Here is an 11,758-nt window from a genome sequence, read left to right as displayed (position 1 = left end):
TTTTGTAACACACACACACACATACACACACACATACGCACACACATACACACACACATACACACACACACGGACATGTGCTCAGTTCGTCGAGCTCTATCGATTGGTATATGAGACTTGGCCCTCCGGGCCTCGGATCACAAGTCGGTTTTTCAAGCGATCTTTATACCCTTCTTATGGTTGTAAGAAGGGTAAAAAAGCAAATGCATAGATTAATAGTAAAAATTCTATGTATATTTACTGTTCTCCTCCTTGCAGAATTTTGAAACAAATATTCAGAAGGTAGAAAACTCTTAAGTAACCTAAACAGAGCTTACCTGAGAAAACTGAATATCAGTATTAAGATATTAGATATTAACATTTCTTGAAGAACGAATTAAAAGTTCATTCGAAAATCGTGTAGAAACTCATTTCAAAATATCCTTAGAATTTTGTAACAATTGGGTCCTAAAATGTTTAATGAATTCTCGTTTTTATTCAATAATACGAAAGAGCATGTTCTTGCAACTACTTTAGCAAGTTTTCCCGCTCAAATAACGGCTATATCATTTTTAACTTCAATTTTAAAAATGGTTCTAAATATCAACCTTGACACTTGTGATCTTGATTGACATTCACTTTTTCGACAAAAATGCCACAGGGCATATAGTTTTAACACTGGGGTTGTTCCTATCTGACATTTCGGAAGGGACACGGAAAACAAAATATACCCAAAATTCGAGTTTAAACCAAGGGGTGTGACAAAATCTCAAAAATCATAAAAAAAATGTTTTTTGTACTTAAACCAATGAAAATCATTTAAAAATTGAGTAAACATGTGTTTCTGCCCTAAAATTAAGCGTTTGGTAATAAAATTGAGACAGGGCTTTAGGACCCCATTCCGTAAACATTTTTAGTGGTTCCGATAAATACGAATTGTTTTACAAATTCTTTAAGTTATTCCCTACAATTTACCATGAATAAAAATATCACAAATTTCAATGGAAGTTCGATCTAATTATTCTCGTTCATGTAAGTTCTGCATAAATGGGTCAGTTCTATGTTTTTTTTCATTTCCATAATGGAAATCATGAATAATGGGAAAGGAAAGGATAAGCTTCAGAATTATAAGTGTAGGCCATTGGTTCAACGAAATACTAATATACTAAATACTATACTAATAACATACGTAAATTCATCTTGATTTAAAAAAAAAATAACTTGAAGATACAATTTACTAAGCCATTAACCTCAGCTTCATGTTTCAAAAATTGGATAAATTCTATTAAATTTTAAAAGAATTTTATCGTGCATGTCCATCCGAATTCACAAAAAGTTATCTATTAGGAGCTATTTTTAAAACTGTTTTTCAATTAAATTTCTGGCAAGTTGAAACGGCTGGGGTTACATGAAATGTAAAATTTCGTAATAATTTAAAATTTTACCACAGAAACATTGTGCTAACAAATGAAACCAACTTTAAGGAACGAAAAACCTGCTAACACTCATTGTCATCATGTTTAAAACTTAGTATTTCATTTTGCCCCACCCTTTTTAGCCTACTCCGGTGTACCTTACAGCAGTAAGAACTCATATTTACAGAAAAAATGTCGATTAATTCGATTAATCGAAAAATACTACTCGATTAATCGTTATCGATAATCGATATTCTTGGACTGTAATCGATTACCAACTAATCGATTAATTGAGATTTTGCGACAACCCTAAGCACAGGTCGAAACGCGGGCCATGCCAGGCAGCAAATTCTGATGAATTTCAACACTCCAACAGCGGGATGCCTAGTAGCGTTGTGAGCCAAACGAATACACCCACAAAACATGAACGGTAGGCACACCTCGTTGCGTATACCCCCCCTGGCGGCAGTTTTCGCTGTTTGACCCACCCACACTGAACAAAATCTCTGCCATGAATTTTTGAGTTTACAGTGTATATCACTCTCCATATCTCGATATCCTCCTTATCTCGATATCTCCCTATCTCGATGTAATTTTTGTTCCCGGTTTTTTTCTTCGTATGTCGATATGCCCATTATCAGAGGTTACTAGACTAGATTTTAGAGATTCAAAACAATTTTCGAAGACGAAATGACATGTATTTGTTTTTAATTTTCCTGGTAACGGAGTGATTTTCAATCTAGTATTCGTTAATAAAACGTTCTATGTCTCGATCTCTCCCTATCTCGATGGTCCCTTCGATATCGAGATGTGGAGAGGCGACTGTAATTGCATGAAAAATAACGTTCAATTGAAATATTAATTCAATTGAACTAATTTTTCCTTACAATTTCTCGACGACACAGTCGCGTAGCACATACATTGTGTTCGTGGATGACGATGATTGAATAAATCACAAATTTAATTCACCGCATGAATCTTCTCTTGCTGCAGATATTCCCATGTACCTTACTTTACCACTTAACACTATTCCATACTTCAATTTTCTTATTTTATCATCAATTTTTAATGATTTAAAAAAGGCCACATCTGAGGATGGTGAAAAAATAAGCCACAACTAAAGGCCTCAACACATGTTAGAGTAAACAAAGGCGTCAACTCACTGGCCTCATCAGCGTCGGCCGGCGTCTATGGGCACAAATCAAAAGGGCTCAATAGATTTGGTGAAATAAAAGCCTCATTACTTTCAATTCGTTTTTTAGTAGGATTTTTGGCTAAAATGATAGTAATGATTACTCATTGCTATAAATCAATTTGTTCAGCGACTTTCTGAACGATAAAGTCACATACAATGCTTAAATTTATAATATGAATTTTATATATTGTTCGACAAACCAAGATTGCGTTTTTCTCATTGTTCACTTTTTGGAGATGAGGCCTTTTCAATTGTTACACTGAAATGAATTTTATTGTAAAAACTACTGAATCCATGGTAGAATTAAGAACTGCACCAACGATTTTCAACCGACTACATTAATCTGTTAACTCTACCAAAACATAGTCAACATCACTACACAAAAAAATTTCTTCTGTTAATTTTACCAGAGTTGTAGTATTTATGACTAGAAACATTCTAGATTTGAGAAGTTTAGCGTCTTACTTTTGATCACACTGTGTTGTACGGTGGGTGTCACGGATTGAAATACAATGCTTTCTAGTGGATGCTACTATGGACATAGTCAAATTTACTGCACTGCTCAGTAATTTTCACTAGATTATAGTAAACTTAACAGATTTTTGTAGTCGGTTGAAAATCGTTGGTGCAGTTCTTAATTCTACCATGGATTCGGTAGATTATACAAGAAAAGTTATTTGCGTGTAGTCTTGATTTGGTAACGCTGAAAATGAACATTTTGGACAACTGGATTCTTCCAGCCGCTTTTGAGTTCCATACCAATATAGATGTGTGCTTTTTAAAAAGGATGTGTGTTGCAGTGCGAGATTATAAAATAAATAAATAAAATAAATACCGTGCAACCCCGCTAATTTTAACGGTACCTCATGCAAACCATCGGGGTTCATTTTTAATTTGAACATCTAGTCACCCTAGAAACGTATTTCTGGTTACCTCTTTCACTGTTTTGTTTTGATTCTGCGTTCCGTTCCACAGCGTTCCATCTCACTTCACTCCGTTCCATGAGCTAAATGACGTTTGAACCATTTTTAATTTGAACGATGTGCAAATTGGCGGGGTACAAATTAAAAAGTGTTCAGATTAAATGTGGTCAGACCAACGGGGGTACCCGGTAAATTAAATTATAAAATAAAAAATGTATGCAGAATGAAGGGACCGAAAAAATCATCGACATAGGGAGAGATATCGAGATGTAGAACATAGAGATGTGGAGATTCGACTGTATAACCAAATCGTGTTTTTGTTAGTAAGTCGTTAAGTACAGACAGGTTCACACAGGTATTATTAGGTAGTATGATGCAACATACATCACTCCACAGGAACCCGACGGGAAATTTGGATAATGCTTACCGTTGAGACAATCGCTGTGTAAAATAATATGAAGAGCGGAGCGGCCCTAGTATAACTTGCATCTGCCTAGTGAAGTTGGAACGTTTTTCGTCATCAAAATTGCAATTTGGACGTTTGTTTAACAGGCCTCAACTCGGTTCCAGTTGAATATACAAATGAGGCCTTTTTAGGAAAGCCCGGATAAAAATGTATCATTCAGTGAATGGAATAATCCATTAATGTACAATATAATTCTTGTTTGAATATACAATTTAAAAACAATATAATATACTGTAACAGAAAACTGTATTGTTTTTTTTCCTCATCTGTAGAGCCTTTTTAACCACTGCTTCCATTATTTAGGAATATTGTGGTATGACCCATATTTTATTTGGTGCTCATCAAATATCCTTTCACAATTGTGATGTGATAGACATTGGTTGATGTGTCACACTGTCCCAACTGGGCACAACTCATTTTATAAAGTCTATTACCCTATTAGGACTACCTTGCCAAATTTCCAAGGGCTCTAATAACCCTTTTTCAAAAGCTAACATTCTTTGATCAAGCAATGCTCCGCAGTTGCAGAGTAAATGCTCAGCAGTTTCATTTTCAGCTTTGCATTGTTTTTTATTGGGTTTATACCTTACAATTTTGGTCAAATTCCTATTTTCGCGTAAAACAACTGTTGCTTTTTTCTGTGTAGCTTGGCTAAAAGAAGTAAACAAAACAAGTTCAGAGAGCAAGAAATGTTGGTGAAAAATATTCAAAAAGTAAAAATATTGCGGTGCTTATATTAAATCCACATCCAGGGGCGGCGGTAACGCGCAGAAGATATGCGCGCAATTCATACGCAACGTCAAAATTCAAGTAGGCTTGGATTTTTTCGTTCTTCAAGGACGCAAATGTTTCAAATTTGCTAAATCTGAAACATTTGGTGATTTTCATTATCACTGCGACGGTATATCGACATTTTCAGATAATCGCATTACGTGGATTTATCTTGCAGAGCACAATAAGTAGTTTTGTAGATTTCACTTGACATTAGCTGTAACAACGAATGCAACCATGGTAAATATCTTTACTTCTATAGGAGTTTAAATTATTTTGCTATTGTTGGCACGCATATCCGGTAAGTTTGTCTCCCAACTACAAAATACAAATACTATACTTTTCACCACTAATATATACAGTTTATTGAATTGTTTTTGTATTGTACAACAATACACGAATTGCTAATCAATACAATACATGAACAATATATCATATTGTATTTTCAAAATGTATGTATGAGAAAATATCTATACAGGTCGGACTCGATTATCCGGAGTATCGATTTTTTTTCACTCCGGATAATCGAATCCTCTGGATAATCGAATCACTAAGAAAAAAATTGAAATCTTTGACAAAAGAACTTAAATATTATCTTTTTTCGTTATTGCATTTATATGATGCGATGGCGTAGCCAGAAATTTTTTCTAGGAACAGTAGGGGTCTTTAGAAGAAAAAAAAAAAACTTTTTGACCTGCATACACAAAAAACCACTTTTTCAAACCCCCCTTTTCTTAAAAACGTGCTGCACTGCAAAATCATCCATATTGTATACCGTACACCCCCGCTAATTTGAACGGTACCTCATGCAAACCATCGGGGTTCATTTTTAATTTGAACTTCTATTCACCCTACGATCAACAGAAAATCGTACTTCTGGTTACCCTTTTGGTTGTTTTGTTTTGATTCTGCGTTCTGTTTCACAGCGTTTCAATTCACTTTACTCCGTTCCATGAGCTGAATGACGTTTGAGCCATTTTTAATCTTAACGATGTGCAAATTAACGGGGTAAAAATTTCAAAAAAAGTTAAATGTTGTGCATCCGAGTAATCGCTGCAACGTCGCTCAACCAAAGACAAATTAAAGACCTCCATGTCCCTTGCAGTAGTCCAAAATTTTATGGCTCATAAGGTAATCTAGAATGCCGTGAAAAGTGTACTGCGATCTGTCAAACTTGGGTACTTTTTGCACTTCCGAGGGACCAAATGCAGTATTAGAAGGGGTACCCAATCTGAGCCCGAGTGGGACGGACCTGGCTCAACTGTCGCGTCGCTGGACTGTTGAGCGCTTTGCAGTTTAGTGCTCCAGCGACGCATTGAAATAGCCTGTTTCGCTCGAACACTAACATGAAAAGGTCGACGTTTGGTCGCGCGAAATAGTGTTCGTTCTTGATTATGTCTGCACTGACAATATTAAAAATCATTAAGAACGGGAGATTTCGTTCAGTGTAAGCAGTTAAAAACATCGAAAACGGACCAACACGCTCAACATTTTTTAACTGGGAAATCTATCAAAATTCGCTGCTGCGCACCCACTTTCGTCGACTGATGTTTTGCTCTGCTTGTTCGCGGCTTTCTCTGTTTTGCTGTCAAACGCTTGCATGCATGCAACGTTCCTCCCCGTCCAGTCCCACCTTTCTCTTTGGTCTGTGCGCGCAACAAAACTCTAGAAGCCATCAGCCAGTTTAGTGATTACGCGTATACATCGTGCAGTGATAAGACAAGCGTTCCGTCCGTCGGATTGTCAGTTTTTATCACCCTCTTCACTGGTCGCGTAAAAGATTTGCCATCAAGCAATCAAGCAGTCTTGGTGAGAGGAGGTGCACTTCAATCGTCAGCAACAAGGAAGATCAAACAGAAACTCAGAATGACTGTCAGATATTAGCTGTGTTCAATGACTTTGATCGAACTTGCTCGGGGTTGGTTGTACTAGCTCGTATTTTTTGTCAACAAATAACTGTCAAAGCTACTTCGAGCAACTCCAAGCTGCTTTCTCAATGAACGCTCTTTTTACTCTTTTTACTAATTTACCGGAATTCCACGTGAAAAAAAATTCGCGCACTTAACAATCCGTATCGCTTCGGAATTTTGCTTTTTTTTCCTCAATGTTTACGTTTTAAACGTCAAAAACACGAGCTACTGCGAGCTGGTTGAACTAGCTCGGACTCTAGCTTCCAACCTGTTTCGAGCGACTCGGAGTTGGTTGGACTCGGCTCAATGAACACAAACCCGAGCGACTCGAAGTAGGTTGGAGTGGCTCAATGAACACCAAAAGCTGACTCGCAAGTGGTTGCAACCAAGTTCGAGCAGCTCGTTGAACACAGCTATTGTTGAATAGTGCGCAAAGTTGGCAAATGTTTCGTCAGTTGTTTTGGTGAAAGGCTCCTGTCACCCATTATACCAAACACACGATGACCGCCGAATCCGGTTCTCGTTCCGAATCTCCCCTGCCGGCGCCCGGTGTCGACATGGATGACAGCCGTTTCCGGATCCGACCCTATCAGCAGATTCTGTCGTCATGTAGTGGAGCGCTTGTTACTTCGCTGTTCAGTAAGTTGAAGAATTTTCAAGATATATGGAAGGACTTGGCGCGAGAAGTGGGACAAATCCAACGCACTAGAAAGCCTGGGTGAAACAGTCTAAGGATTGCCCTATCCATGATTTTATATGACCATAGGACAAAGATAATAACTTTTGAATTATTTAATATTTTAATATGTTTATACGAACATAAACTTAGTCAGCATCGGCCACCACAGCTGTTAGTTTCCGGTATTTTACAGTTGTGAGTTGAGACGAGTCCTCTCTTCCAGGATTTTCTTTAGATATGTTTCCACCAATTTCTTCGAAGGAGTTCTGTTAAGAAAGTCCTCAAAGGTGTATTCTACTGTCTCCATATTTAGGGATTTTTCCAGAAAACTAATTCCTCCAGAAGTTAATATTTCAAGTTTACAGTTCCTTCTTCTTCTTTCTGGCGTTACGTCCCAACTGGGACAAAGCCTGCACCTCAGCTTAGTATTCTTATGAGCACTTTCACATTTATTAACTGAGAGCTTTCTTTGCCAATTGACTTGCATGTGTATATCGTGTGGCAGGTACGAAGATACTCTATGCTTGGGAATCGAGGAAATTTCCTTTTACGAAAAGATCATCGACCAGCGGGATTCGAACCCACGACCCTCAGCATGGTCATGCTGAATAGCTGCGCGTTTACCGCTATGGCTATCTGGGCCCTTGCAGGCATTTTCATTAGATTTCTAACAAAAATTCATGCACGGTTGCTTCATTCATTGCTTCAAAAAATCCTCCAGGGATTATCCCAATGAAACTAAGTCTATTGAGGCCTCTTCCAAATCCAGGAACACCTAAATAAATTCATTAAGGTAATTGAGTTCTAGTTTCTCCTAATTTATCTAAGAATTTCTGAAGTATTTTATCGACACATCTCTCCTGTAGTTTTTTTCTAATATTTCTCAAATAAAATACCATTGATTCTACTAAATTTAATTCAAGGTTGGATGAACTCTTTAAGAACTTCCCTTGGAAATTTCTCAGAAAAGTTCTGAAGGACTTCCTGAAGAAATATTCGGAGGGATTTCTGGAGTAATTTATTTACAGAAACTCCTTTTCAGAGGAAATCCAAGAAAATCAGTAGAGGGTGGTAGAGGTATCTCTTTGGAGAAATGACTGCTTGAATTATTTTTTGTGGGAGCTATTCATGGCGAGTATTGAGGAATTTTTTAGGGGCCTTTCTTAGTCGAGTGGTTAGAGTCCGCGGCTACAAAGCACAGCCATTCTGAAGGTGTTTGGGTTCGATTCCCGGTCGGTCCAGGATCTTTTCGTAAAAGAAATTTCCTTGACTTCCCTGGGCATAGAGTTTAATTGTACCTGCCACACGATATACGAATGCGAAAATGGAAACTTAGGCAAAGAAAGCTCTCAGTTAATAACTGTGGAAGTGCTCATAAGAACACTAAGCTGAGAAGCCGGCTCAGTCCCAGTGGGGACGTTAATGCCAAGAAGAAGAATAAATTTAAAGAAACAAGAAGTTTTACCGGATAAATGGTGGAGACACGTCGACGACATTTTAAGCGTTATCAAACGGAAGGCGCTGATTTACATTTCGCACTTCTATTGAAGCATGGGCAAGTAATTTGCAGTAATTTAGCATCTGTTGAAATTAGATCAAATTTAATATCAATGAGCAAAAACTTTGTCGTTTATTTGGCAATGAAAATTTAATATAAACATCACCAAAACTGCTTCCTTTGATAATTTTTAAAAATGTTTTAAGAACTGTTCATTGCAGCATTGAAGCGTTCATGTAGGAACCGGAAACGTAATAGTAGTTTCACAACAAGTTGTAAAGTGATGGTTCTTACATGATTCGTACATGTTATTCAACGTAGCTTGCCGAGTTGGATAATTACGTCGAGTGCTGTAAAGCGAGTTCAGCAAACGAGTGGCGAACATTCTTTTTTACAATTTTGTAGATGGAAAGATGAAAGATTTTAATCTAAGAGAATACACGGACACCCCTTGGAATGTCGAGCCAAAGCTAGTAGCAAATATTAAAAAAAATGTGGGTTTAATCTAGTGTTTAATCAACAAATGGAATATGTAAATACTTTATTGGAGGGTTCTGTTCCGAAGAGTGATTTCTACTAGAAACAGAAGTGTCTTTAAAAAACTCTAATATGTTGCTTATCTTGACAGATAGGCCTATTTCGTCTGCGACTTATAAGCACTGAAGAAGTCTGTAAGTCGCAGATGAAATATTCCGATCTGTCAAGATATGCAACATATTAGAGTTTAGAGGTATTTGCTCGCCTTACTTGTGATTTTTAGTATTTTCTTTGTCTTTTGCAAAAGTGAAGTATTAATGTTCGATTAGTATTTTTCTTAAACATGCTCTAATGATCCCTCCATTAATATAAAAAGTGTTGTATCTCATCATATAAGAAGTAACATTGTAGATGTAATCATCGTAGTGTCGATTGATTTGAACATACCGTCGTTTATGGTGAGAATTGGTCAAAAAAGGTTGTGTACGAATTATTTATTGAATAACTATCGCAATTTACCTCCAATAAACTTCAAATTTCGTGTGTATGTTCTTTGATGGTTTTAGCAACTGCCATAAAAATGGCTTCAGCATAGATGACCGTACAATTCGTAGTTGCTACTCCGTCATCAGGGAAGGGAAGAAATGTTCGTTACTTAGTTACTAGAGACCGAGATCACCTCTGTATTTCCACAGTTGTCATGGAAAGGATATTGGGTTAGTGGGATAAGGAAAAGATCTGGGAGTCACCCCATTAGTGGAGCAAGTTTTTCAAAAATTTATTCTACATTTTTTCCTTGAGTTATACACAAAAATCAAAATAAGGATAACGCTTAAATTGGGAAGTAGTCAATCTACAAAATATATACGACCTTATTCATTTTAACTGGAAGAATTGATGATATCGAGAACCTTAACTGTGCAATTTCTCTTACCAACTTGCGTTACGACACCTTATTACCATAATGTTTTGTGGATGTGTTATAGCGCCTCTGGTGTGGACTAAACACAGTGGTCACACTATGATGGGTAACCTACAATTATTAACAATTGAACTTCATGCAGAACAGATTGACTTGTACCTACTTGAACAAACGGATATCGTTACTAACTGTTTGTCTTGTCTTATTTTAGTGACCCCGCTAGATGTGGTGAAGACCCGGCTACAGACACAGCAGAAGATGATGCTGTCGAATAAATGCTACCTGTACTGCAATGGCCTGATGGATCATTTGTGTCCCTGCGGTCCCAATGGAACGGCGTTCGCCAAACCGAAACTGCATTTCACCGGAACGATAGACGCGTTCGTCAAAATCAGTCACCACGAGGGAGTTAAGTCATTGTGGTCCGGCCTTAGTCCAACGCTGGTCCTGGCCTTGCCCACTACAGTGATCTATTTCGTAGCATATGAACAGTTCAGATTGAGATTGAAGGAATTCTATCTTCGTAAGAGAGACAAATCAGCCGAATTACCCTTCTGGTTACCGTTGGTGGCCGGCGGATCAGCTCGAGTAATGGCTGTAACGATTGTGAATCCGTTGGAACTGATTCGCACCAAGATGCAATCCGAGAAGCTTAGCTACACTGAGGTTGGACGAGGTTTTCGCAGTATGCTAAAAATGCAAGGAATCATGGGACTGTGGAAAGGTTTCTTCCCAACTATTTTGAGGGATGTCCCATTCAGTGGCATCTACTGGACGACGTATGAAACGTTCAAAAAACGCTGTAACGTAACGCAACCCACGTTTGGAGTAAGCTTTGTCGGAGGTGCCATCTCGGGTGGTGTCGCCGCCTTCCTCACGGTTCCATTCGATGTGGTTAAGACCCATCAGCAGATTGAGTTTGGTGAGAAGTTCCTGTACGCTGAGAACGGCGAGAAGAAAAAGCCACAGAAAAGCTCCGGAACGTTTGAAACGATGCGCAACATCTACGTAAGGAACGGAATCAAAGGACTGTTTGCCGGATTGACACCACGGCTGGTCAAGGTTGCTCCCGCTTGTGCCATTATGATCGCCTCGTTTGAGTATGGCAAGAACTTCTTCTACAATTACAACGTGACTCGATATCAGGCCAGGTGGGAGAAGGATCAGGGCGCACTTATAAAGACTAAAAAGCACACCGGCGTTGGGTATTGATGAGTTCAGTTCGGACCCAATAGGTTTTATTTTATTGTTGAAATATAGATTGTACAAAAGAATGAAAACGAAAAAAGGGAATACTTCTTCAATCATAAAGGCGACATCCATTGGGCCGTAGCCAGAATTTCCATCAGGGGGGACGAGTGACCTCAAAAGTCCATTGTCAAATTACACGTAGAAACGATTATATAACGCATAACTTCTGTACTAGGATGGCCCATTATGATTAAACTTCAGAAAGCTGGAGTTGCACCCCAAATTTGTTAATTTTGACCCCCAGAAGCTACTGTGAAAATTTGAGCGAAATC

General features: G+C 38.1%; 1 protein-coding gene across 6 annotated transcripts; it reads left to right on the top strand.

Annotated features, from left to right (window-relative positions):
• Positions 1–6,325: 6,325 nt before the first annotated feature.
• LOC5570062 (solute carrier family 25 member 40) lies at positions 6,326–11,523 on the top strand. 6 transcript variants are annotated; one of them, XM_021854826.1, is made up of 3 exons: positions 6,326–6,558; positions 7,115–7,298; positions 10,447–11,523. In XM_021854826.1, the coding sequence occupies exons 2-3, from the start codon at positions 7,160–7,162 to the stop codon at positions 11,445–11,447; spliced, it is 1,140 nt and encodes a 379-aa protein (XP_021710518.1). In that variant the 5' UTR covers positions 6,326–6,558; positions 7,115–7,159; the 3' UTR covers positions 11,448–11,523. The 6 variants fall into 6 exon arrangements, with proteins under 6 accessions (XP_021710518.1, XP_021710517.1, XP_001653053.1 ...); XM_021854825.1 differs by having other exon boundaries at positions 7,087–7,298; XM_001653003.2 differs by having other exon boundaries at positions 6,326–6,568.
• The last annotated feature ends 235 nt before the right edge of the window (positions 11,524–11,758 follow it).

Source organism: Aedes aegypti, chromosome 3 (genome assembly GCF_002204515.2).
Source record: "Aedes aegypti strain LVP_AGWG chromosome 3, AaegL5.0 Primary Assembly, whole genome shotgun sequence".
Taxonomy (NCBI): domain Eukaryota; kingdom Metazoa; phylum Arthropoda; class Insecta; order Diptera; family Culicidae; genus Aedes; species Aedes aegypti.
The sequence above is the reverse complement of the archived record's forward strand: the minus strand, read 5'-3'. Positions and strand labels throughout refer to the sequence as shown.